At 44.3% G+C, this 27657-nt stretch overlaps 1 protein-coding gene and 1 non-coding gene across 3 annotated transcripts in view; both read left to right on the top strand.

Annotated features, from left to right (window-relative positions):
* Window positions 1-27657, top strand: part of TP53BP2 (tumor protein p53 binding protein 2) — a 64819-nt gene that overhangs the window by 5721 nt on the left and 31441 nt on the right. For both annotated transcript variants that reach the window (XM_049776420.1, XM_049776419.1), the window contains exon 2: window positions 20884-21031. In XM_049776420.1, coding sequence (XP_049632377.1) covers window positions 20884-21031 — 148 coding nt within the window. The remainder of the gene's footprint in view (window positions 1-20883; window positions 21032-27657) is intronic.
* Window positions 21580-21770, top strand: LOC126014905 (U2 spliceosomal RNA). Its single transcript, XR_007497854.1, has one exon. It is a non-coding gene; the product is annotated as a U2 spliceosomal RNA (small nuclear RNA).

Below are 27657 nucleotides of genomic sequence, written 5' to 3'. Positions count from 1 at the left end.
ACCTAGCTATAGTCCCTTCTGTACATCTTTATGAAATTTGATGTTTGTCTCTGCTGCTGAAATGGGAAAATAAAGTATGACAGAAACTGGGGCAGAGAAATAGTGTAGCCAGTAAGGTGCTTGCCTAGCTCTTAGCAGACCTGAGTTTAGTCCCTGGCATCTCATACAGTCCCTGAGCCCATCAGGAATTATCACAGGGTGTAGAGTCAGGCGTAAGCTCTGAGCATCACTAAGTGTGGGCCCCAAACTAACAAAATAACAATAATTAAAATTGTAGAATAGGAAAAAAAAACCCAAAAGCAAAAAGGTTGGAGCAATAGCACAGCAGGTAGGATGTTTGCCTTGCATGTGTCCAATGTGTCCAACTTTATTTTGATCCTTGGCATCCCATACGGTCTCCCAAACCTGCCAGGAGTAATTTCTGGGCACAGATATCAGAGAAGCCAGGAGTAATCTTTGAACAATGCTGTGTGTAGCTGAAAAACAAAAACAAGCAGTCCCCCCTACACCCCCTGCTGCTAGAAGAGCCCTTTGGGTGTGTGGTTTGTGAGCCTAGCAGGATAGAAATGTGTTATCTCTATGTGGGCTAGTCTGGTAGCCACCAGCTGCCTCCAGCTACACTTAACATGGGATGCTAATGGGGCCAAGGTCCGGAGTTTCAGTCCTGTCTAACCAGCCGCATATGTCTTGATGGCCCCTGTACCAACTATGTAGTTAGACAGTAGCCTAGAGAGTAACTCTACATTTGAGTCATTTTTCTGCAGCTTCTTATTCCCATTAATACTTAAAAAAGAAATGAGACTAGCAATTGCCCTTTTATTCCTAAACACTCGGAGAAGGAGGTTTCCAGTATTAAATGTTTTATCTAAAAGACAAAGCATCATACGTAGCTCTAAAACAGATGATCCTTTCCGAGAAAAACAATGGTGGTTTATTTGAAAACACTTTAGGGTCCGAGTTGATACTCAAGTGGTAGAGCACATCTGAAAAGCCCTGGGTTCTATCCCTAGCACTGCCAGGTATAGCTCTGATGATTCCCCTGTCCCCCCAAACACTGCTAAGTGTGGTTCCTGTTATAAAGCAAAGCAGGGGTCTGAGACAGTATAGAAATTTAAGGTAAATGCCTTGCACAAAGATGACCTTGCATCCTGGTTTTAGCCTGGCACCACATGGTCTCTGAGCATTGCCGGGTATTCCTGGAGGCCTAAGTGGTGATCTCTGACCTGTTTGCCAAGAATTTGTCTCCTGAGCATTGCTTGGGATCACCCCCCCCTCCATCACCCCCAAAAAAGATAGACAAAAAGTAGCTTAGTTGAACTGGCTGGGATTTGACTTTATGGCATTTTATCTTCCAGTTTATATGCCAGCATGTCATTGTTACTCTCTGATGCTGTAAAATAATCTCTAATTTTTTTGTTTGTGGGGAGACTAGGACCAAAAAAAAAAGGATATTATAGTATTTGCTTAGTAGCTTGATGCCTGGTTACTAGGATCGATAGCATTTTTTTGGAGGGTGATATTTAAGGTTATACCCAGCTCTGTACTTGGGAGTTGCTCTTGGCATTGCTCAGGGGACCATGCAGTGGCTGGGATTGAATCTGACATCCCAGCATGCAAAGCGTGGGCTCAGCCGATTGAACTATCTTCCTGGCAGATTTATATACATTTTTTTGGGGGGGCACACCCGTTTGATGCTTAGGGGTTACTCCTGGCTAAGCGCTCAGAAATCACCCCTGGCTTGGGGGGACCATATGGGATGCTGGGGGATCGAACCGCAGTCCTTCCTTGGCTAGCGCTTGCAAGGCAGACACCTTACCTCTAGTGCCACCTCACCGGCCCCAAGATTTATATAATTTTTTTTTTTTAGATTTATATAATTTTAAAGGTACAATTTGTGCTGTGCCACAGAGCAGTAACCAAACTTTCTCTTAAGTACTTGTCTTATTTTCACATAAAACCTTAGTTTTACTTACACATATTTTTCATGTTGAAATTGCATTTGTTTGATTTTGGGGCTATACCTGATAGTGTTCAGGGGCTCCTCTCAGCTCGGAGCTCGGAGCACCCCAGTGGTGCTTTGGATTAGGCAGGGCCCGAGACAAAGAACCGACCTCTGGCATGCACAGCTTGTGCACTAGCCCTTTGAGCCATCACTCCAGCCCTGAAGTTCTATATCGAAATCTAAAAAAATTTAAGCTATGGATTTGGAACATTGTGTTTTTATTATACTACGTACTGAAAGACTTTTGTTGTTGCTGCGTTGAATTAGGTCTTATGTGAAGTTTAAAGTGGGTTTTCTATTTTTACAGAATTGTTAATTCTGAAAGGCTGTGAAGCAGCCTTTCAGTCACCTATTTAAAAGAACATATCACCTATTTAAAAAAATGTGCAAAGTATCTCACATTTCCTATGCTGTCACGAGGATTTTTGCCTTGTGACTTTTGTTATATTAATTAAAAGCGTTGAAGCTTTTCTGAATTTTTAATCTGCTTCAGAGAAACCAGATTTAGAAATGATAAAGAAATGACACAAGTGTTAACTGCTTAGGTTGAAGTAATTTAAGGGAAGAGGCAAGGGACTCTGGAAGGGACTTGGAAATCATTTATTCATGCATGGCCTTTGAGAAATTTTTTTACATCCTTTATGGCCCTTCCAACAGCAGACAGTAAAAACAATAAAAGAGTTGTCATTTCTGGAGAATCCTACACCAGATGATGCTCAAGGATCACCCCTGATAGGCAAGAATCTTTACCTGCTCTGCTAGCTCTCCAGCCCCTCTTTTCTGGAACTTCTATTTTATTTATTTATTTATTTTTGTTTTACATTTTTGGGCCATACCCGGTGATGCTCATGGGTTACTCCTGGCAATGCGCTCAGAAATGGCTCCTGGCTTGGGGACCATATGGGACGCCAGAGGATCGAACTGCCTGTCAGTCCTAAGTTAGCACCTGCAAGGCAGACGTTCTACCATTTGTGCCACCGCTCTAGCCCCTTTTCTGCTTTTCTGGAACTTTTAAAGAATGCTATATACCTTGATCTCTTTTGATAATTGACAGATTTGTAGCAGGCCTTAAGGAGTCTGTCTGGGTGTTCAGCCTCCTCTGGCGCTAGTAAATGCAAAATATTTTGCCACTGTGTTTATGCAACTCAATACTGACCAATTTTTGCGTGAGAGTTCAGGAATCCAGAGTGTTCTTTTCAGTCCCTGCCATTTCATGAAGTCAGATCTTGAAACTTGCTGTGTGTGCACTGGTGGGGTGAGGTGAGATCCTAGAGAGGGTGCTCCCAATTGTTGCTCAGGGTCCTGGGACTACCCAGATTGATCCTTGGCTAATTGTGCTGTGAGGTTCAGTACTCAAGCCCTGTGATGTGAGGCTGCTTGGACACAATGGTTCTGAGGTCACCTGGCATATTCTGTGGTGCTGGGGTAGGGGCATTTCATGAAACTTAGGGCCTTGTGCATGCAAAACATCATGCTTCAACCCTTCCATTTCTCTCTGTCTCTGTCTCTCTGTCTCTCTCTCTTTCTCCCTCCCCTCCTCCCTTAAGGGTCATCCCTAAGTAACCTTAGGGGTTATTACTGACATTATACTCAGGAATTAGTCCTTGTGGTGCTTGGAAGATCATGTGTGATGTTGAGGGTTGAATCCTAGCTGACCGCATGCAAGACAAGTGCCTTATTCAGTATACTATTTCTCCAGCCCCTTCCACATCTCTGGCCCCTAGGTACTTGTTTTTTGATGTTGTGCTAAACTGCAATAAAGAAAAGTATTGTTTTAAACGTCAGGTATGGTTATGAAGAAGAAAGAAGTGGACGACCTGTTCTGGTGTTGGAGTGGGATGAACAGTTTTGCTCTTGTTGGGGTGAGCCAAGGAGGTTCTGTCATCAGAGATCCTTTAGGAGCCTCTGAAGAAGACAGTGAGTCATAAGGCACTTTTCATACTGTTTATTACAAAATACTAGCTTATCAAAAAATGCAAATACTAAGCATAATTTAATCACTGGCAGGAAGAGGAGCTTTATAAACTCTGCAGCTGTGGTCATTTATAATTTTTTTCCCACATGAAATTTGTCCCAAAATAGATGATTATTTGGATGACGTGGAACCAGATTTTCATAGAATGGTTCATTGGCCAGTTAATGATAGCCTTGCATGCTTCAGTTGTTTTTCTAGGGATACATTTATAACTTAATACTACTTCACATTTTGGGGTGGTGGTGGGCAAGCAGCTGGGCCTGTGGTTCAATGTTAAGGTTTAAGGACGCAGTGATGATTGGACCCTGCAGTTGCTGATGATGTTTGAGGGCACAGAGCACCCTGTAATCTCAAGTAACCCTGTGTTGCCAGGAGTCTAAATTGGGGCGGTTTGCATGTACTTTAACCTCTGTACTATTTATTTCTAAGGCTCTACTTGATCGAGATTTAAGCCTTTAAACTAGAAATCCCTGAAGCATAAGCTTAAGAAGTAAAAGAAGGGACCGGCAAGGTGGCGCTTGAGGTTAGGTATCTGCCTTGCAAGCGCTAGCCAAGGAAAGATCTCGACTGCGGTTCAATCTCCCGGCGTCCCATATGGTCCCCCCAAGCCAGGGGCAATTTCTGAGCCCTTAGCCAGGAGTAACCCCTGAGCATCAGATGGGTGTGGCCCGAAAAACAAACAAACACACACACACAAAAAAAAAAGAAGTAAAAGAAAACCATTTTTCTTTTCTAGAATTCTAGAATACCAGTTTTTTGTTTTGGGGCCATACCTGGCAATGCTCAGGGGTTACTCCTAACTGCACTCAGGTTTTACTCCAGGCCGTGTTCAGGGGGACTATATGGGATGTTGAGGATCAAACCTTAGTTGACTTTCAAGGCAAGTGCTCGACTTGCTGTGCTTAGGCCCCTCAGTGCTCTTTTGAGTTATGGATATGGGAGAGAAAAATCAGTGTTCAGGGAACTTGCTTGTCATGGAACTAGAGGGTATTTGCTGGGGGAGGTTACAAGTTAAAAGAAAAACCAGGAGCATTGAGTCAGGTGACATTGGGGAGGTGACATTTCAGGTGGGGCCTGGAGACAGAACCAGTGAGGGGAAGATTGAATGGGGACTAGTCCTGCTGAGTTCCAGAGGACTAGTGTACAGTCATAGGGGCTGGCACTTAAGGTAGGTACATCTTTGGTATATCTTTGGTACAGAGGTGTGGCTCTCAGATCTTTGTCCCCGGGGTAAACAGTTGTCATGTGGTAGGAGGCAGGTGGTGTCCCCAGAAGAACCGTCAGCAGCAAAGGAAATGGAATCTATGTCACAGAAAAGATCCTTCTATGGAGCCGGAGAGATAGTGTAGTGTAGGGCGTTTGCCTTGGGTACAGCCAACCCAGGATGGACAGTGGTTTGAATTCTGGCATCTCAGGTGGTCCCCCAAGTGACTTCTGAGTGTAGAGCCAGGAGCAAACCCTGCACACTGCCGATTGTGACCCCAAAACAAAACAAAACAAAAAAGAAATACCCTTCTATGATGTGGCGTGTGGATTGTGGAGGAGCTGGCGACACTGGGAAAACAGCATGTAGTGGAGGCTCATCTTCAGAGAGTCATGGATGTCAAGTCTGAGCCTGAATCCTGTCCAGGGCCCCGTGGCAGTAGGAGTTAGTTGCAATCATAGCCTATCACATTTCATGCGGTGCTTTGAAGACCAAGTTGAGGAGGGAAAGCAGTGCTGTATATCCCGGCCTGAGCATGGGAGCAGGACTGGAGGGGACGAGCTCTTTTGACTATGGTGGGACTTGGGGAGGAAGCGCTCCCTCTCCCCTTACCCTTTTTGGCTGCTGCTGCTGGTATACTTGGTGTAATAATCAAGTAGGAGTGTCGTGCATGCCTTTGGTGGGTTTTTTTTAGGGCCACCCACAGCAGTGCTCAAAGCTTAATCCTGGCTCTGTGCTCAGGAGACCTTGTGGAGTGTTGGGGATAGAATCCGGGTCAGTCCTCGCCTCTATACTGTCAGTTTTTTCTTTCTCTTTTTGGGGAGGTGTCATACCTGGTAGTGGTCAGGGGTTACTCCTGGGTCACTCCTGGTGGTGCTTAGGGGCCATTGGCAGTGCAAAGGAATTCAGCCTGGTCAGCTCTATATAGATGCAAGCACCTTATCTTCTGTACTATCTCTCTGCCCCCTAAATAAAATTTTATGTATTTATTTTGTTTCTTTTGGGGGATCACACCTGCTTGTGCTCAGGTTTATTCATGGCTCTGTGCTGAGGGATCACTCGTGGTGGGGCTCATGGGGCTATAAGGGGTGCTGGGGATGGCAGGAACCTGTGTTTATCACATACAAAGCAGGTACCTTTCCAGGTATACCATCTCTCTGGCTCCCCTAAATAACAGTTTGAAGGTGAAGGGCTCTTTCTCTAGTAGGTTTTGCTGGTGGTTTTACTAGTTGGACATTGTCATCATGCTGCCTTTCTGACTATCTCCTTTGGCACAGCTGTTTCTCAGTGATGGACCTGAACTCTCCTCTGGTCTCTGCTGCCTCTTCTGCTCTATTATTCTGGCTGGGGTTCTGACTTCCCCCCATTTTGTAGCTTCTCTTTTTTTTTTTTTTTTTTTTTTTGGTTTTTGGGCCACACCCGGAGGTGCTCAGGGGTTTCTCCTGGCTGTCTGCTCAGAAATAGTTCCTGGCAGGCATAGGGGACCATATGGGACACCGGGATTCGAACCAACCACCTTTGGACCTGGATCGGCTGCTTGCAAGGCAAACGCCGCTGCACTATCTCTCCGGGCCCGTAGCTTCTCATTTTTGCCACTGTGTTCAGCACACTACTTCTCTGGTGGTCTGTCTGGAGGAGAAACCAGTCTTTGTTCCTGAATTCTTAGACTGATGGTTCCCTACAATGTATGCGACAGCCTCCTTAGCCAAAACCATTGTGTTACTGTGTGGCCCAGTGGGCTTCAGTCTTTTTGGGTCAGTTCTGTGCTTTCATTTTAGAATGTTTAACCTCACTGTGGAGGTGATCCCGAAATTCTGAGTGGAGTTGACAGTTGGAACTGGAGAGATAGGAGAGTAGACTAGGTGTTTACCTTGCATGCAATCAATTCCACTTTGATCCCTGGCACCACATATGGTTCTCCAGAGTCTTGCCAGGGCTGATCCCTGAACTCTGCAAAGTATGGTCCCCAAATAAAAACTTAGGGGCTGGAGAGAAAGTGCAGCAGATAGGACATTTGCCTTGCATATAGCCTATCCCAGTCCCAGCCCCAGTGCCCCATATGGATTCTTGAGCACAGCCAGAAGTGATCCCTGAGCACATACATAGTCAAGAGGAGTAAGCCCTGTACTCTGATGGATGTGACCTCTCTCCCACAAAAAAGAGACAAAATACAGCCCCAGTCCTGGGGATGGAGAGAGTGGGCCTAATTAGCAGAGCATAGGCTTTGCATACAGGGAACCTGGACTGGATCCCTTTCACTGCATCACCTGTGACCATCATTGGAAGTAACCTGAGTGTAGAGACAGGAGTAATCCTTGAGCACTGTTGGGTGAGAACCAAAACAAAAAAAAAAGCTACCAAAATTAAACCCCAAAGAGACATAAATCACAGACTCCATCCCCTCTTTCTCTCTCTCTCTCTCTCTCCCCCTGATGTTAAATGAAAGCTTTTTTTAAGCACATCTGAGACTCTTGCGATGAGACCGGGCATGTCCTTTTTCATGTATGTGCCTAACCTGCTCCCCAGAGAGGAGGGGTGGCATGACATTTCTCCCCTGCTTTTGTGCCTTTGCTGCTTCAGGTCCTATTTTTTCCACCTCACAGGTTCTCCTTGCTGGTATTGTTGCTGCAGACTCCTGACACATTGATTCAAGGTGGCCATACTTTTTTCCTGACACATTGATTCAAGGTGGCCATACTTTTTTGTGCTCCTTCTGAGTCTATCCCAGAGGACAGTCTAACTCTGTGTGTGCTGTGAGGGCATGGACCATGTCTTTATGGGTTTCTAGCACTTCACATGGTAATTGACACACTGTAAGGATTTAATAAATGTTCTTGTTTTCCTTTGGGTAGGGAAGTTATCACTCATTGAAATTATGATGCCATTATTTATTTTTTAGCATTTTTTGTTTTGTTTCTGTTTTTTGTTTTTTGGGTCACACCCAATGGGGCTCAGGGGTTACTCCTGGCTCTGAGCTCAGAAATTGTTCCTGGCAAGCTTGGGGGACCATAGGGGATGCCAGGAACCGAACCCAGGTCTGTCCCCCCAAGGTTGGCTTCATGGAAGGCAAACATCCTGCTGCTGTGCTATCATTCTGGCCCAGTTTTTTGTTTGTTTTTGTTTTGGGACCACACTTGGCAGTCCTTGGGTGCTACATTTCACTCTTTTTTTTTTTTTTTTTTGGTTTTTGGGCCACACCCGGTAACACTCAGGGGTTACTCCTGGCTATGCGCTCAGAAGTCGCTCCTGGCTTGGGGGACCATATGGGACGCCGGGGGATCGAACCGCTGTCCGTCCTAGGCTAGCGCAGGCAAGGCAGGCACCTTACCTCTAGCGCCACTGCCCGGCCCCTACATTTCACTCTTTACTTAGGGATCATATGGTATGCTTTGGGGGTTGACTTTGGCCTCTTGCATTCACATAGCTCATACATGCTCATCTTGTTGGACTATCTCTCTGACTCGGGTTTTGGTCTGCTAAAATATTTTTACAGGCATGAAATCATTGAAAATGGAGTAACAGTTTTTTTTTTTTTTTTTTGGTTTTTGGGTCACACCCTGCAGTGCTCAGGGGTTACTCCTGGCTGTCTGCTCAGAAATAGCTCCTGGCAGGCACGAGGACCATATGGGACACCGGGTTTCGAACCAACCACCTTTGGTCCTGGATCGGCTGCTTGCAAGGCAAACACCTCTGTGCTATCTCTCCGCGCCCGGAGTAACACTTTTAAAGAACTTTTTTTTTTTGGTCACACTCAGCAGTGCTCAGGGGTTACTCCTGGCTCTACGAAGGCAGGCTCGGGGAACCATATGGGATGCCGGGATTCAAACCACCAGCCTTCTGCATGCAAGGCAAATGGCCCTACCTCCATGCTATCTCTCTGGCCCAGAAGTAACACTTTTATAGCAAAGCACTGGTCAGACAGGAAGGAAGGAATTAGTTGAACTCAGGGACATCTTGCTTTGAGACTAAAGATAGAAAATAAGGTGAAACCTGTGACAGTAAGTTGCTGTAAAAAAGAACTGGAGCCCACAAACAAGTGCTCAGTTTAGGAGAAAAAACACCAACTTGATACATCTGGGGAATTACATGTCGAAATATATGTTAATTTTTTAAAATTTAAACTTCACTTCTTTCTTCATAACATCATCAAAAGCAGGGTATCCTAAAGCCAGTTGCTTTGGAGGATATATGTGAAATTTGAGACTTTCTTTCTTTTTTTTTTTTTTTTTGTTTTTTTTTTTTGTTTTTGGTTTTTGGGCCACACCCAGCGGTGCTCAGGGGTTACTCCTGGCCGTCTGCTCAGACATAGCTCCTGGCAGGCACGGGGGACCATATGGGACACTGGGATTCGAACCAACCTTAGGTTCTGGATCGGCTGCTTGCAAGGCAAGCACCGCTGTGCTATCTCTCCGGGCCCGAAATTTGAGACTTTCTTAAGTGAAACTTCAGGCCTCATTGAAACCAAGATGAAAAATTCCTTAATGTCGTTGTCTTCTGAATGAGCAGAGTTGCTTGATATTGCATGTTGGAGACACTCTCTGGTGCTGCTGAAAATCATTTGGAAGCTCGTCCATGTGCTCCTGGCGAGAGTTTGCTGGAGCCTCATGACACAAGCCGAGCCTTGCTTGCTTGTGCTGCAGCCTCTAAACATTGTCATCTATTGAACTTGGGCTCTCTGAATTGCAGTTTGAGTGTGGTGGAGCAAACATTTTGTATAAGGTACTGAGATCCCTGTTTGGAGGGGAAAGGGGAAAAAAAACAACCTGGGGGAAGCATTGAAGCAAGCTAAAGCTCGGGTCCTTAAGGAATTTATAGAGTAGCAAGAAAGATAAGAGAGGAATTCAAACAGCTGTAATGTGAGGGGCCATCAGAAGCAAAGGGCAATCTTATTCCTGGCTGGTGAGGGCCATGTATGGGCAGGGATGATATTGAAGGAACTTGGTGACACTTAAGTTATTACAGAAGAATGGGGATGTCTTGCACAGGTTTTGGGCCCAAGATTTTTAGATTTCTCATGTGCTGATGATTCAAAATGCATTTTCCAGCTTCACTTTCTTACATGAATGAAAAATTTCTTCAGGTTCAAAACTTGTGTAGTATCAGTGCATCTGGATCTGCTCTTTGATACTGTCGTCCCCCCTACCCCCCCTCGTTTAAGTGTTAGTTTATAGTAGTTACATGCTGTACAACTTACAATTCACTGCGATATTCTTTAGTAGTGAAGCAACTCTGTGTCTAAGATTATTCATAGTAGGTTTCTTATTATCCTTGCTGCATTGTACTTCAATGCCAAGCTCCCCAATTTTTATATTAAAAAGGGGTTTTATTTCAGGAGGTCTGGGCTGGGAGAGGTGGTTTAGACATTTGAGTTCTGACCATCTCTGGCCATGCTGGTACTATTCTGGGGAACCACAATGCTGCTGTAACTTGACTAAAGTCTGCATTTCTTCATTTCCTCCTTTTTCCCTTACTTTTTTGGGACTACACCATGTGGTGCTGGGGGATCCTGTGATGCCAGGGATAGAACCCCGGTTCTGACATGGAGCACATTTCCATCATTAATTTTTTTTTTTTTTTTGGTTTTTGGGTCACACTCAGCAGTGTTCAGGGGTTGCTCCGGCTCTATGCTCAGAAATCGTCCCTTGCAGGCTTGGGGGACCCTATGGGATGCCAGGATTTGAACCACCGTCCTTCTGTATGCAAGGCAAACGCCTTACCTCCATGTTAGCTCTCCGGCCCGCCATCATTTTTTTTTAAAGCCACCCCCCATCCTCAGTTCCTGAATACCTTTGCCCACAAGGACTGTTGATCTGCCCTTGTTCACACTGTGTGTCTTGCTGTGCGGCTTCATTCAGTTTTTGGAACAGACCATACTCACTCCTCTCACAGGCCTCTGTGTGGGCCTTGTCACCTTGTCACCCTGAGTTATGCTCATCACTTTATAAACCAGGCTCTGGGGCTTCTATCAAATCTTTCCCTCTTTCCCAGGTCTAAAGCACATGCACGCAGGGCCTGAGCGTTGGTTATATGGTAGGCGCAAGGCTTTCAGAGGATGTGTGAATGAAAGCCGTGGATGTCAACAGTGGACTTGGGCTTTTGAGAAAGACAGGAAGTTTTTGGTCCCTGACCCTCCCTGCCTTTCGTTGTTCCTGCTACCACACACATTTGATTCTGTGCTATCCCAGTCCTGTTGTGGTGCTTGCCAGGTGTTGACCCCCTTGCTGGAAGTCTGCCTTCCCGAATGGCAGGATTACTCCAGGTGTGTGTTGGTGAGCATAGCATCAAATCTGTGGTTTTCTGCTGGCCGGGCAGTGCTGTGACACTAAACCACTCCAGCCCTCTAGTCTGGGAACATCTTTAGGATGGTCTTGGGTAGAAGAGCAAAGTCTTAGGAAGGACATTGATGTTACCTGCATTTTTTTTTTTTTTGGTTTTTGGGTCACACCTGGTAGTGCTCCTGGCTCTATGCTTGGGGGACCATATGGGATGCCGGGATTCGAACCACCGACCTTCTGCATGCAAGGTAAACGCCTTACCTCATGCTATCTCTCTGGCCCCGTTACCTGTATACTTAACATGTTTGTCTTAGTTTTGGGGCCACCCCGGGGGTATCCTGGGGACCTCATGGCACTAGGAATTACTACTGTAATTCTACTACTGTTTTTCTGAACTGTTTTTCTGCCTTGTTTGCTTCTGTTAAGTGGTTCTGTAGTTGGGCAGGGAGGACTAGCATGCCATTTCTGAGGTCTTCATTTTCTCTAGGTAATGACATTTTCCCACAGTTAAAGTAATCATTTCATATTTGCTCTGTCATTCTGCTTATCTCTGAAAATGAGTGTATTCTCTGGGTAACGACTGAATGAATTATTTTCTTCTTCAACTGTTCAAATAGGTATTGAAACTCAGGGAATGTCAATTTTTTTTCATATTTTCCATACTTGCTATTATACTCCAGGGAATGGCTTGTGAAGGAAAGAGATCTACTGAATCTGATTTTTATAACTTTGCCTTAAATAATTTCAATTTGGTAGAAACCCATGAGCTGATATTAAAAATATGCTGTAGGGACTGGAGTGATAGCACAGTGGTAGGGCATTTTCCTTGCATGTGGCTGAACTGGGACAGACCCGGGTTTGATCTCTGGCATCCCATGTTGTTCCCTGACCCTGTCATGAGTGATTTCTGAGCACAGAGACAGGAGTAACCCCTGAGTGCCACTGGGTTTGTTTTTTTTTGGCAAACAACAAACAAACAAACAAAAATATGCTGTGATAGAATGGAGAGATAGATAGGCCAGAGGACAAGGCACATGTGTTGCATGCAGCCTCCCCAATTCAGTCCTCTAACATATGACCCCTCGCATACCACTGGGACAAGCCCAGAGGTTCCAGATCATCAAGTGTGATCCTGTATCCCCAGAGCATTGCTGGGGTAACCCATACAGTCTCTGGTACCACTGGGTCTGAGCAGCACCTCATCCTCATGCAGGGGCCCCTGGACCTCTTAAGTATGCTTGGCTGCCCCACACCCCAATAATCATGAAAATCTTTTTGTACATGTAGTATTAAAATATTATTGTGGAAAAAACAACCTGCATATCCCCCCAAAAGGGATAAAAAAGGAACAAAATTAATAAAAATATAAAGAAAAAAATTAAAAAGTGAACAGGTGAACCAAACAGAAACAAACCCTTACCACAGAAGGTGGAGAGGGTATATAGAATAGGTGACATTGGGGGCCTGAAGAGATAGTATGGAGGTAGGGCATTTGCCATGCATACTGAAGGATGGTGGTTCTAATCCTGGCATCCCATATGGTCAGGAGCGATTTCTGAGTGTAGAGCCAGGAGTAACCTCTGAATGCTGCTGGGTGTGACCCCAAAACAAATAGAATAGGTGACATTGGGGTGGCTTGTGTGACATTCATTACTGAGACTTGAAGCTTTGGTGAATCATTGTGTCCTAACCTTCTGACAACTTGCTTCCTTTCCTATTTTCCTTCCCGTCCTACTGATCAGCCCTCTAGACTCATTCCTCTACCCACAACCCGCCAGACCCTCACTGCGTCATATGCAGTGTTCACCTGTGGTACTTTGAAATATCCTGTGGGCCCTCCTGGGGTTTCTGGAAAAAAAAAATGCTGCTTTAAATTAGGTTTTTCAGTCCTAAGTGAGGTGCCATGGTCAAAGCTTAAACCTCACCTCAGAGGTCAGAGCAACAGTACGACAAGCAGGTAGGCACTTGCCTTACATGTGGTTGATCCAGATTCATAAGGTTCCCATTGCCATCACTCAGGAGTGATCCCTGAATTCTGAGCCAGGGGTAATCCCTGAGCACCACCAGAGATGGTTTCAAAAACAAAACAAAACAAAACAAAACAATAGAGCTTAAGCCCCAGGTCTCCCTCAACTGTTGGCATTGTGCTGTGGTTAAGAAAGCCTCTACCTCAGTAACTTCTCTTATGAAGAAGGTCAGGCCTATGGCTGTAGCCACTAACTTCAGGGGGATGAATCCGCCTGTGAGTCTAGGGATGGACCTCATGGCCATCTCATTGGCTAGAGATTTCTGGTTAAAGGATTGAATCCCGTAAGTCTTTTGAGATCAGTCTTTAGAAGTAGTCTGTAAAAACGCCCATATTGAAGTGAAAGCTGGTCTTTCAGCCTTCTGTCCGTAGTCCACTTCTCTGCCTTGTATTTAAGCAAAATTCCTTTGTGCTGTAGAGCAAGGCCTATAAATGAAAGCTCCCAATACCAGTGTACTACCTATCCCCAGTACGTCCTCTGCCTGGGTCACCTTGTTTTTGCTGGCCTGAGCATTGAGCCCTTCAGCCTGGTATGCTGAGTATCTCTGGGAGTAGTCCCAGACCCCTCTAAGCTTTGCTAGGAGGCCTTCCTTGAAAGGAAAAACCCAAAGCCTAGCGTTTCTCAGCAGTTAATCTGCATTATATCTCCTCCTGTCAAGGTGATCAACAATCTTTAACTTGTCAGATCTCGGATCCCTTGTTAGCCCTCATTTCTGATGTCTCTGAGCTTCATTCAGCTTGGTTAAAACAAAAACGAAGACTTTTTTAAGTTAATATTTTGTCCACGACTTCCAGATTTCTTTTTTCTTTAAAGGTCTTCTAGCAGGTCTTCTTCAGCTTCCTTTTCTGGACCCTTGACAATACTTCATGGCACCTCTATGGTCCCACCCAGCTGTCCCTGTTGTCAGTATCTGTTCATCTCTTACCTTTAGCATTCCAGTCAGACTTGTATAGAAAACTGTCTCCTCCCAGCTCCATTTGAATTTCTGGCCCATATCTTGCATTTTAGGTGGTGTCTTCCACCCTTTTTTGGGCCCTTCTCCAGCCTCTTTCTTATCTCAGCAAATTGCACTGCTGTCTGCCCAGTTCCTTAGCCAACAGCGCAGTTTCACTCTTAAATTCTTCCTTCTACTTTCATTCCTGACTTCTGTCCATCAAGTGGTATTGTCCCTGCTGTATGCATCCAGCCCGATTCTCAGCATTTTGGCCACGTAATGTTTATTTTATGATGAACAAAGTTATTCAGAGTTGAGTTTTAGGCATACTGTGTTCCAGCACCAATCCCATCACCAGTGTCAACCTCCCTTTACTAACAAGTGTCATCATGTTCCTGCCTTCCAACCTTACCCCACCCAGTCCCTCACCCACCAGCCTGCCTCTTTGACTGGCATCATTTTAAGATTTAGCTGTTGTGATTTGAATCTCCTGCTTTCATTTTGGTTGGTTTCGGTCTAGAACTAGATCACTCCTCTATGCCCCAAATGTACCTGGCATCCTTGACCCCTGCTCCCATTATTTCCTGTCTTTCTTCCCACCCACCTCTGTCCTTTTCCTCTCTGTACTCTGGGATCAATGGCAATGTAGGTACCCCCTTCCTTCAGTTGGTTTTTCCATCCCTGTCTCCCTATAGTGTTTATATAATAAGCCAGAATGATTTTTTAAAAATGGACATAAATGGGGCTGGAGACATGACTCAGCAATAGAGCTTGTGCCTTATATCAAAGATCTGGATTTAGTTCCCACTAACACCCTCTCCCCCCCTCCAGTTTGAGAGGATAATATGCCCACTTTGAAGGACAGCTTTTAGTATATCCAGTTTGTACAACTATCACCATGAATTTTAGAGCATTTATAATCCCCTCCCTTCACCAAAGAAGCCCTAAGCCTGTTACCAGGAGACTCACCCTCATTGCCTCTCCCAACCTCTAATCTACCATCTAATAGTCTTTAGTAGCCTCTTAGATTAAAATCCAGATTCCTTGCTCTGGTTTTAGAACAATGGTTTTCAGCTTGTGATGTCTGGAGCAGCATTATCAAGCCTCCATGAAGTCTAAAAGCAAACTCACTCCCATCCTGATTAGTGAGTTCCAAACTCCAAGGTGGCACCACCTTCTGTGATGAGCCATCAGGGACCAGTGGCCTGGTCTTCTAGGATCTGGTCTCTACTGCCTCTGTGAATTCATCTCTGAAATTCTTTCCCCTTGTCCCCTTTGCTGTGGCTTCTCTCCTTTCTATAAATGTGACAAGCCTGGCCTTTCCAGACCTGTATGCTCCTGCTTGTTGGGCCATTGTTTTCCAGGTTAGTGTTTCCAAGAGTGGTTCCCCAGCACCCTGCAGTGTTGGGACAATTCAGTGGGGGAGGAGCCAATTGGTGGGCTTATTCTGCTCAATTAAAGAAGGTAGATTTGGGGCTGGGCACTGTGGGTAGGGCATTTGCCTTACACACCCTGGTTCAATCCCCAGCATCCCATATATGTAGTCAATCCCCTGAGTCTGCCAGGAGTGATTTCTGAGCACAGAGCCAGGAGTGCTGCTGGATGTAGCTCAAAAATAAAAAAAGAAGGTGCTGAATGATTTGTGATTTGATTTTTTTTTCTTTCTCTGAGATAAGATCAGTAGGCCAAATCAGTTTGGGAACATTGGTCCTAGACATTGGTGCTTTGATTCTTGCTCAAGTTCTCTCTCTCTCTCTCTCTCTCTCTCTCTCTCTCTCTCTCTCTCTCTCTCTCTCTCTCTCTCTCTCTCTTTCTCTCTCTCTTTCTCTCTCTTTCTCTCTCTCTCTCTCTCTCTCTCTCTCTTTCTCTCTCTCTCTCCCTCGCTCTCCCCCCCCTCTCTTTTTTCCCCTCCCCTCCCCCCAAATCATTGATGGTGACTGCTGTCCAGGATATCTTCTGAGTGACTGTCCAGATTCAATCTTGGCCCATGTCTTCTCTGCCTGGGGTTTGAGGGGTTGAGTGGTATTCATGTCAGGGGGTGTCTGCTTGGGTTTTCTTAGTGAGGAGCAGTAAGCTGAGGTGAAGGAAGGAGCCATCCACATTTGAATGATCTCTTTGGTCCTGTTTAGCCCAACTTGACTTTATTTTTTACTGTGACATTGACTGCTTAGCAAAGGTATTAGAATGAAGACTAGAGTGTGGATGAAAGTTCATGTGGAACCCCCGTCTCCATATCTAAAATAAAACCATTGTTGTCACATCAGAGGTGACTGAAGAAACAAAGATGATCCAACCACCCATCTACCACCCTACTCCCTCCCTCCCTCCCTCCCTCCCTCCCTCCCTCCCTCCCTCCCTCCCTCCCTTCTTCCCTCCTTTCCTCCCTCTCTCCCTTCTTTCCTCTTCCTTTCTCTCTGTCCCTTTCTCCCCTCTCAGAATTTCAAGGTTCTGATGATATAACATTGAGCAAAGACAAACCCAGATTGGTATAGTTCTTATATTTGAACAGGGAAGAGAGAATATAAGTTAAATATATGGTACCTTGTTGAGTTTACAAAGGAGTTGGGCAAAATCCTGTGTTTGTGTGTGTGTGTGTGTGTGCATTGGAATTTTAGGAAGGGGGCAGGCAGGCTGCACTGAGAGGTGGCAGTGATCAAGTCACTAAGGGAAATGGAGTGAGGAATGTCAGACACAGAACAGCAAGTGCATTGGTTCCAGGAGGAACAGAGCTGTAGTTTTGAGGAGCTGAGAGGTAAGTGGGAAAAGGAGTTGGGGTGAAGAGATAGTGGGGGGCTGGCCTCAGTGTGATCACAAGCAAGCCCCTTTCCCCTCCCTACCCCTCCCATCACCCTTGTCCCAGTTACAAAGAAAACCTGGGTTTCAGCTGAGTTTATTCTCTTCCTTTGAATTGTTTCACTTCCCACACCATTTATTCCTACTCTCATTTAGCCCCCAGATCTGTGTTGGGCCCAGTTGTCTTTCTTTCTGTGCCTCAGTTCCCCTTTACAGTGTCTTCCTTAGAGGGGTGTCTCTCCCGGGTCAGTTTGAGGCCCTTGTTGAGATGCCAGCACCCTGCTTTCTCAGTGAAAGTCGGCTCCAGACAAGTTAGAGACTCTTATTTTGAAGCCCAGGTGGGGACTGGGGAGGAGGCCGGGAGGCTTTACTTCCGACTGTGGAACTAATCATTAACCTACCCAGCCTCGAACTCTCATCTTCTGGCTGGGCAGCCTTGGAGCAATGTGACTTTTGCTGGCCCAGCTTGGAGCGAAGTGTGCCCCTTCCCTCCCTCCTTCAGTCCTTCTGTATAACGATGACAATGCCTCAGCACTAAATCCTCCTTCATGAAAGGTAGAAATGGGGCAACCTCCTGCTCTTACTGTTCATGCTGATTTAATGAGTGGGGTTTGGGCTGAGACTTCCTGTCCTATGCTCAGGAGCCTGGGAGCCACTCTGGGTGGTAAGAGGCCTGGGTTGTATCAGGCCTGCTGGTTTGGTGGTCTTCAGAGTTTGGGTCTGGTGCTACAAGACATGGGGTGGTGTTGCTGGGGTTGACCTCAGCACTAATTAGACCCCCAGGACTAATCTGGTGGCACTCAGGAGGCCATGCAGTACCCAGAATCAAACTTGGGGCTTCTCACATGCCAGGCAGGTGCTCCAGACCCACCTACTCCCGTTTAAGGAGAAAATAACCTCAAACTGAACGTATCCCTTCTTCTATTTTGTATTTTACTTTAAGAAAATGAAGCTGTTGTTTCCCACAAAGTAAACGAAAGCTGAGGTTACTGTGGATCATTAGAACATTTTCTGGTGTTTTCCACTCTCAGGAAAAGATTCAAGAGTAATAGATGTATCTGGAGAGTTGAATTGGTTCCCTGATCTTGTCTAAGCAGCCAGGGAGATTGCATTGTCTTTTTCTCACAAAAGAGACCATCAGACTTGCTCTGCTTTCTGAGAGTTGTTGATGATAAATAACATCCTGAGTGATATGCACGTGAAAGTGTTTTGGAAAACAAAGCACACCAAGTAAGGTGTTATTATTTTAGGTCATGGCCTTTTATTTGTTAATACAGTGTGTGTTTAGTATAGACTCTGTGTACTCAGCATTTCTGTAAATACCTCTTCCATCTCATATTTGCAACCCAAACAGTTTTTGACACATTGATATTTCAAAGGAAAAAATTGGTGCTGGTGGGGAGAAGAGAGAAAATAACCTCTTTATAGTTTTTAATCCCCATAATTAAATATGCTATTTATTTTAGCCTCATCAACTGCATACAGTGGACTTCTGTAAGCTTAATCTTTTCCCTCCCCTCCCTTCTCCTCTCCTATTCCTTCTTCCCTTTCTTCTCTTCCTCTCACTTCTTTTTTTCTTCCTTCCCCTCCTTTGTCCTTTCCTTTTTATTTCCTCCTCTCTCTTTTCTTCTTTCTTTTTGTTTGAGGGGCCTACATGGCTTGTGCTCAGGGATCACTCCTGGCAGTGCTGGGGCCATATAGGGTACTGGGGATCAGATCTGGGTCAGCTCCACGCAAGACAAGAGCTCCTGTACTAACTTTCTGGTGCCTGTCTTTTTTTTTTCAGGTAGTTTTTACAGACTTTATGATTTTTTCCCTTTTATTTTATTGAAGCTATAGTGATCTACAGAGTCCATTGTAGTTGAATTTCAGACATACAGTGAGTCAGGGCCATTCCCATCACCAGTGTCAGCCTCCCTCTACCAAAATCCAGAGTGCATCCTATACCATCACTCTTTGCACCTTGGCCTGTCAGTATAATAGGCCCACTTTAGTTTAGATCAGGGGTCTCAAACTCATGGCCCAAGGGCCATGCGGCCCTCTGTACAACATTTTGTGACCCTGCCCTAGAGGAATCTTTTTTTGTTTTGTTTTGTTTTAGTTGTTTGGGTCACACCCCCCAATGTTCAAGGTTTACTACTGACTTTGCACTGAGGGATCACCCCAACTTTGCCTCCTGCGGCCCCCAGGTAAATTGATTTTGAGACCCCTGGTTTAGATTGTTAAAGTTTAGGTCTCTTGATTCTATTGTCGTTGACTTTGGCTTGGATATTTACAAAGTTTAGGGTCTCCTAAGTCTGCCAGGAGTGATCCCTGAGCACAATCAGGTGTGACCCACAGTCAAAAAAAGAACACATACAGTTATTTTTTTGTGTATTTTTTTCTTTATTGTGGGGAGGGGTTCTATTTTAACATCCATAGCTACTATTTTAACTCTGGGTCACATTCTAGTTGTCTGGATTATCTCCTATTCTGCTTGTTTGTGTAGCCTAAGAAGTGGAGCTTTGGACTGCCTAAGTAAACATTGACTAATGAGAAAGGGGCTAAAGCAATAATAGTACAGCAGGTAGGACACTTGCCTTGTACCTGGCTGACCTTGGTTTGACCCCCTGCATTCCATATGATCTCCAACCACTGCCAGGAGTGATTCCTGAGTGCAGAGCCAGGAGTAACTCCTGAGCAACACTAGGTGTGGCTTCATCCCACCCCCCACCTCTCCACCCCTCAAAGACAAAAGTTTCTGGGAAGAAACAGTAATGTAAATCTCACAAAGGAGAGGCCGGAGCAGTGGCATTTGCCTTGCATGTGCTAACCTAAGACAGAGTGCAGTTCAATCCCCCAGCATCCCATATGGTCCTCTAAGCCAGGAACAATTTCTGAGCACATAGCCAGGAGTAACCCCTGAGCATGACCGGATGTGACCCCCCCCCAAAGAAAATTACAAGGGAAAGAACACCTGGTATTTGAAGTGGTTGATAGTAGCTGCAGGACCTAGAAAGCTGTGGGTTAATGAGAATAATTACATGACATCCCCTAATGATCTATACAGGATTGGTAGGAAGACATTTTTTTTTTTTTTTTTTTTTTTTTGGTTTTTGGGCCACACCCGGTGACGCTCAGGGGTTACTCCTGGCTATGTGCTCAGAAGTCGCTCCTGGCTTGGGGGACCATATGGGACGCCGGGGGATCGAACCGCGGTCCTTCCTAGGCTAGCGCAGGTAAGGCAGGCACCTTACCTCGAGCGCCACCGCCCGGCCCAGGAAGACATTTTTGATATGAGCCTGGCACACAGCTACCTAAGTATTAGCAAAAAATGAAATTACTCTCTGTTGTTGTTAGAGGGCCACCCACATTGGCTGTATTTAGAGGTTATCGTAGGGGATGCTGGGAATCAAACCCTACTAGGTCACATGCAAGAGAAGGCCCCTATCTACTATTACTCTGGCCCTGAAATTCCTTGAATTCTCCAGGGCCTTGCCAGTACTTCTGGTAGGCAACAGGTAGGGTCTTCTCTTGGTAAAGCTCCAGATTCTCCCCCAAAGTTGATGGGGTTGAAGGACAGCCACCTATTCTTCTGTGCCAGGATGTTGTGGAAAGGCATCTCGAAATGAAGGGGTGCAGAACCGAAGCAGGGATGGTGCTGTAACTCTTGTATCTTTCTCTTTGCTGTCAGATGTTTCTCACCGTGTACCTCAGCAACAACGAGCAACACTTCACTGAAGTTCCAGTCACTCCGGGAACACTGTGCAGAGACGTGGTGGATCTGTGCAAGGAACCTGGGGAAAACGAATGCCACCTGGCCGAAGTTTGGGGCGGCTCTGGTAGGAAACTGTCTCATGCCCTAGCTTTACTCTATTTTATTGTTCTTAGATGTGACAGTGTTTGATGCTCAGATTTATCCAGAAGACAATGTAGAAAAAGGGTCAGGAATGTGACTTGAGACTGAAGGCCTTGCATGTGAGGTCCTGAGTCTATATCCTGGCACTCCTTGCACCCCTAAGCACTGCTGGAAGTGGTGTCTACACCAGTACAAACCAAACAAAACCAAAATGGAAAAGCAAATCCAGTGGGAGCTGTGCTCTTGAGTCAGCACTGCCATGATGCTGAATATCTATTTTCTTCTTCAGTAGGACAGTGAAGATATTGCAGTATTAAAAGTAGAAGGACAAGGGCCTGGAGAGATAGCACAGCGGCGTTTGCCTTTCAAGCAGCCGATCCAGGACCAAAGGTGGTTGGTTCGAATCCCGGTGTCCCATATGGTCCCCTGTGCCTGCCAGGAGCTATTTCTGAGCAGACAGCCAGGAGTAACCCCTGAGCAACGCCGGGTGTGGCCCAAAAAACAAAACAAAACAAAAAAAGTAGAAGGACAATCGCTTCTCGGCCTTTTGGCTAAGATCAAGTGTAGTATCTGTTCTTATCAGTTTAATATCTGATACGTCGTCTATCCGATGACAATATATTAAATGGATTTTTGGCACTAGGAACTGGAATAGGAGCTTGCTCCGTCCATTTCACGCATTGACCTGGTATTGCCGTACCTCTAGGAACGGTGCACCAAAAAAAGGAAAAAAAAAGTAGAAGGACAGGTTATACCACCTTTAGACTAGGTGGAAGCTTTGGCCATATTATGGTCATATGGTGGTGCTCAAAAATTTTTATCTTGGAGCCAGGAATGTGGCCCAGTGGTAAAGTGTGAAAGCTAGGTTTAAGCTCTAGCAGATCAAAAATAGTTATTATTATTACTGCACTAGGGATCATACGCAGATCCTCTACTTCCGTACTGCATTCTTAACCTTTAAAAATTATGTTTTAGGGATTTGGAGAGATAGTACAGTGGGTAGGCCTTACATACCACTAATCTGGATTTGATCCCCAGTGTCCGATATGGTTTCCTGAGCCAGGTATAAGTCCTGAGCATCAAAGTTTGTTTTGTATGGCTAAGCTTTTCTTCATTAGGAAACTGAGACAATCTGAGCATTTTGCTGTCAGATTTTCTAAGTTTTGTGTATGTGGAGGTGGTTGGGAAAGGCATTTTTATAGTCTTGAGATCAGCCCCTCTGTATGAATTTTGGAGCTCTAAAGTGGGGTGTCCTGCTTTCTCTTTGGAGTATGTGAATGAGGGAATAAACTTTCTGACCTGCTCCTGCAGAGCCTTGGTGAACTCCCATTGTTTCTTTTTCTCTTCTGCAGAAGCCAAATGGCCCAGCACAAATTCAATACCATGGTGACTGCAGTCACACCATTCATGACATCTGACTTACCCTGAGTCCTCACGTTGTACCACACAGACTCTCTTATTCCTCTTTGGCTGCTTTCCTTCAGTTGAGTGTTGTAAAAGGGCCTCGCTGCATTCCCCGACTGTTTGATTCTTATTTTTTCTGCAGAGGAGATTAGATCAAATCATTTGCATGACTTAAAGAACCTTAGTGAGAGCGAAGGATATGGCTCAGTGGTAGAGCACATGCCTAGCTTCTGCAAGCCCTAGCTTCGATTCCCAGCACCACTTCTATCTATGTGCTGCTGGGAGCATTACTGAAGCACAGACAGGTGTGACCCAAAAACAAAAAATAAAAGGGGAGAAAGAAACGACCCTGCAAGGGCCATGGAGATGACTCAAAGGGCTGGAGTGCATGCTTCTTGTGTTCCATGTTGGAGTCTGGGTTCAGTCCACATTCTAGTGGCAGTGATTCAGAATTTAAAAATAATAATGATAATAATAAAAGGAAGCTTTGAACATTTTTGTCAGTGAAAAGCTGACAATTTGGCTTTCTTGCTTAAACTCCTTACTGGCTTCCTCTTCTACTTAGAAAAAATGTTTGTTTTCCTGGCAGTGCTTGGGGTTTACTCTAGGTTCTATGCTTGCATTGCTTTCTACAGTGCGTAGGGACGAGAGTCCAGACCTTCTGCATGCAAAGAAGGAGGCATCAGCCTGTTGAGCTCTCTGACACCTTTACTTAGAATTAAATCCAAACTCTGGTCTTGCATTGTGAAGTTCTCTGTAGGAATTTCCTGTCTTTGCTATCCTCTGTTACCTCTTCCTTGTACCCTTTTCTGCTTAGTCCTCTCCAAGGCTTTTGTTGATATTCCTGAATAAATGAGTTGGCTTCCACCTGAGAGTAATCTGCACTCTCTTCCATGGCCTCTGTTTTCTTCCCTCCAGATGTTATGAATGCTGGTTCATTCTGGGCTAAAATATTACCTTCTTTTTTTGTGTTTTGTTTTTGGGTCACACCCAGCAGCACTTAGGGGTTACTTCTGACTCTACACTCAGAAATTGCTCCTGACAGGCTCCGGGGACCATATGGGATGCCGGGACTCGAACCACCGTCCTTCTGTATGCAAGGCAAATGCCTTACCTCCATGCTATCTCTCTGGCCCCAAATATTATCTTTTGGAGAGTTTTTTCCTGAGCTTGTTTAAGTAGCCATGATAATCTCTGCGGTCTTTCTTTTTGAATCCTTTGCAGAACATATGTCATTATTGTTTTGTATGTTATTATCATGTTTCCCAAAATGGGTGCTATTGAAACTACCCAGGTGGTATTGGGGGAGTGCTTTTTTATTTGCTTAGTGAAGATAGTAGATTTAGGGGAATGAGGAGGTACTGGGTGTTTTTGATTGGTCATTTTTTTTTTTTTTTTTTTTTTTTTTTGGTTTTTGGCTCACACCCAGCAGCTCTCAGGGGTTACTTCTGGCTCTATGCTCAGAAATCGTTCCTGGCAGGCTCAGTGGATCATATGAGATGCCGGGATTCAAACCACCATCCTTCTGCATGCAAGGCAAACTCCTTACCTCCATGCTATCTCTCTAGCCCCCTTTTTTTTTCTCTTTTTAAAAGGAAGCATTAGGTCAAATAAGTTTGCTAATCTCTGGTTTGTTAGTTATTGCCTCTTATAATTTCATACATATGGGGAAAAAACACCTTCTAACTTGTATCTCATGCCTATGTGTCATTTAACAAGCCCTTTGCAGGACACTCAAACTCAGTTTACCTGGGGGCCGCAGGAGGCAAACTCGGGGTGATTCTTGAGTGCAAAGTCAGTAGTAAGGCTTGAACATTGGGGTGTGTGACCCAAACAACTAAAACAAAACAAAAAAATATTCCTCTAGGGCAGGGCCACAAAATGTTGTACGGAGGGCCGTTTGTGGCGTTTGAGACCCCTGTAAGCATAAGCATATTCTCCTGATATTTTATTCTGTAACTTCAAATTTTTTTAAACTTTTGGCCAAACCCAGGGGTGCTCAGGGGCTACTCCTGGCTCTGTGCTCAGGGATCACTACTAGAGGGGTTCAGGGGACCATAAAGGTGCCAAGCATAGAACTTGTCACCTCTGTGTAAGGCAAGAGCTTTACCAGCTGTATTATTTATTCAATCCTCATTTTATAATCTTTTTTTTTTTTTTTTTTTTTGAGAGGGAAGCATTACACTCATCTATGCTTAGGTCTTATTCTTGGTTCTGTACACAGGAATTATCCCTGGTGGTACTCAGAGGGACCATATAGGATGTTGAGTTGGCTTGCAGGCAAGGAAAGCACCCTATCTGCTGCATTACTGCTTTAACTACTGTTCTGCAGTTTTTTTAAGTCCTGTCCTTCCTTTACCTTTCTTTTCTCACTAATTTTTGTGAATGGTCTAAACAACATGTCTATATTTTTCTTAAAGTAGACATACAATTCTTTGATGTATTACTGAGAAGTTGGTTTCTTCACTACTAATCAATGTGGAATATCAATTTTTATCTTACATTTTGTTTTATAGAAATTAATTTCTCTAAACTTTAGTCCTTTATTGTTTATGACAAAACCAATTAGCTTTGACTACTGTTTATATTTGGATTATATATTATTATAATATATATATATTTTTTTTGTTTGTTTGTTTTTGGGCCACACCTGGCGGTGCTCCGGGGTTACTCCTGGCTGTCTGCTCAGAAATAGCTCCTGGCAGGCACGGGGGACCATATGGGACACCGGGATTCGAACCAACTACCTTAGGTCCTGGATCGGCTGCTTGCAAGGCAAACACCGCTGTGCTATATCTCTGGGCCCTATAGTTAAATATATTATATATGGATTTCTCTAAGGCAAAGTACTTATTCTACTATTTCAAAAATAGGTGAACTGTTTTATATTATGTATATCTGTATGTATTTGATGTTGGGTCTTGAACCAGGGTTTTATACACATAAAGCATGTGTTCTACCACTGAGCCACCTCCCTAGCACCTTCACTTTAATCTATTTTTCAGGTAAATTTTGGAATTACCTTGAAATATTTTAATTAATTACATTGAATTTATAATTAGAGTTGTTTGGTGTGGGATTAAAACAAGGTCATAGGTATCAAAATTGTTTCATTACTTGCATCATATCTTTAGAGAAAATATTTAATCTCTATAATCCTTAAGTATTTTATCAACAGAATTGGGATAATAATAGTTTTATCTCACAGAAACCTGTGTAAGGTGTTCAGGAGATAGATAATATTTGAAAGGGGTTTATATATAAAGGGGGCCTGGCATTCACTTTTAGGGGTCACTCCTGGCAGGCTCTAGGAACCGTATCTGGGATCTAACCTGGATTGACCACATGCCTATGTGCAAAACAAGTGCTCTGTGTGATTTGCGATCACTCTGGGCCCCTCTGTCTGTTTTCAAGAACCTTCCACGTATTTTTTTAACTTGAAGGTGCTCTGCTCTAAAACTGATATCTTTCTTTAGATTTGTTAGTTTTTCATTTCTTATCTTTTTTTTACTGGCATTCTTTTTAAGTGAGTCATTTTTTATTTCATGTGAGTCATTTTTATTTGCTATCCATTTCCTTAATTGTTTGCTTATGGATTATTTCTTGGATTACTGTCATGTATGCTTGATTGTGAGTGAATGTCCCCTGTTTCCAAGTTCAAGCTGATGTTACTGAAACAAAAACTATTGATGGCTGTGAGTCCTGGGCAGATGGAAGGGGCTGAGGCTGGTATCTGTGCTGGGATGGTGCATGCAAGGACTACTAGGGAGACAGAGCGATAGGTGTGGTGGAGTGTGGGTGTTAGTAGTATGGGGCTTGGGGAACCTTTGGATTCTGTTTAAACTGTACAGGATTAAGTCTGATCTTGAAGTTCATTTCACCATGATATAGAGATTATTTTTCTTTCTTGAATTCTCTCTTTGTCTCTAGAACTTGGGGATTTTACCTCTTGTCTTTTGAAATAAAACTTTAGTGTATATATCCTCTGTGAGGGAGCTGGAGATGGGGGTGGGGGCACTTATTCAGTTGCTTTGTGAAAGGCAATCAACTCAGCTATGGATATTTCCCTATTTTGGGTATCTTGGTTCAATTTTTTTTTAGTCGGTTTTTTTTGGCCACATCCGGCAGCGTTTAGGGGTTACTCCTGGCTCTGCCGCTCAGAAATCTCTCCTGGCAGACTTGGGGAACCATATGGGATGCCGGGAATTGAACCCTGGTCTGTCCTGGGTTGGTCGTGTGCAAGCCAAATGTTCTTCCACTGTGCTGTCGCTCAGGCTCTTGATTGAATTTTTATGCTTTCTATATTTGGTACATTGTATTCTGGAATAGGACAAGAACTGTACTTGTTGAAGCGAAGATGAAGTTCAGGATTAATTCACAAAAATTGTCTGTGAATGCTTGGGCTACTTTATTCCCTTCTCATTTTATTTATTTAAGGTGCTTAGATTTTGTCTTTGATTACTACCAGCGTATTGTGTTTTCTTGGCCTGTTTTGGCTTTCTCATGTTTAAAAATTGTATTGGCATTACTGGAGTTAATTTGATTTTAAGTAGTGACATCTTTAGGTATTATTATGTTTTGGGTTTATATCTAGATCCTTTGTGACTTGAGGATTTCTTTTTTTGTGGGAGGGGGTGGAGGACATACCTGGGTGGTGCATAGTGATTATTCCTGGCTCTGCACTCAGGAATTGTTCCTGGAAATGTTTGGACCATGCCAGGAAGCCAGAGTTCGAACTTAGGTCGGCCTTATGCAAGGCTAGCTCCCTTACCTTATGATGGCTCTGGCAACAACTTAAAGATTTTTTTTTTTTTTAAATTTTGGGTTACACCTGGCAGTTCTCAAAGTTTACTTGGTCCTGACTCTGAGCTCAGGGGTCATTTTAGGCAGTGCTTAAAGGACCATATAGGATGGGACCCAGGACTGAACCCAGGTCAGCCGTGTGCAAGTCAAATGCCCTACCCTCTGTGCTATTGTTCTGGCCCCCAACTTAAAGATTTTTTTAAAGAGAGCTTGGAATTTACAGTTTTTCCTGAAGCTTTGATTTATTAGGATTTTTAGCTGTGCTTATCTTGTTTCTCAAAAAGTTCTGAGGATTGATATATTGGGAGAGAACTCACAAAAATAGGTTTTCATTACAATAAATTGCTTTCTAAAAATAGACTCAAATATCTGATTATCTAGCATAGTTTAAATGAAAATTTT

Source organism: Suncus etruscus, chromosome 7, assembly GCF_024139225.1.
Source record: "Suncus etruscus isolate mSunEtr1 chromosome 7, mSunEtr1.pri.cur, whole genome shotgun sequence".
Lineage (NCBI taxonomy): Eukaryota > Metazoa > Chordata > Mammalia > Eulipotyphla > Soricidae > Suncus > Suncus etruscus.
This window is presented reverse-complemented; position numbering and strand designations above follow the sequence as displayed.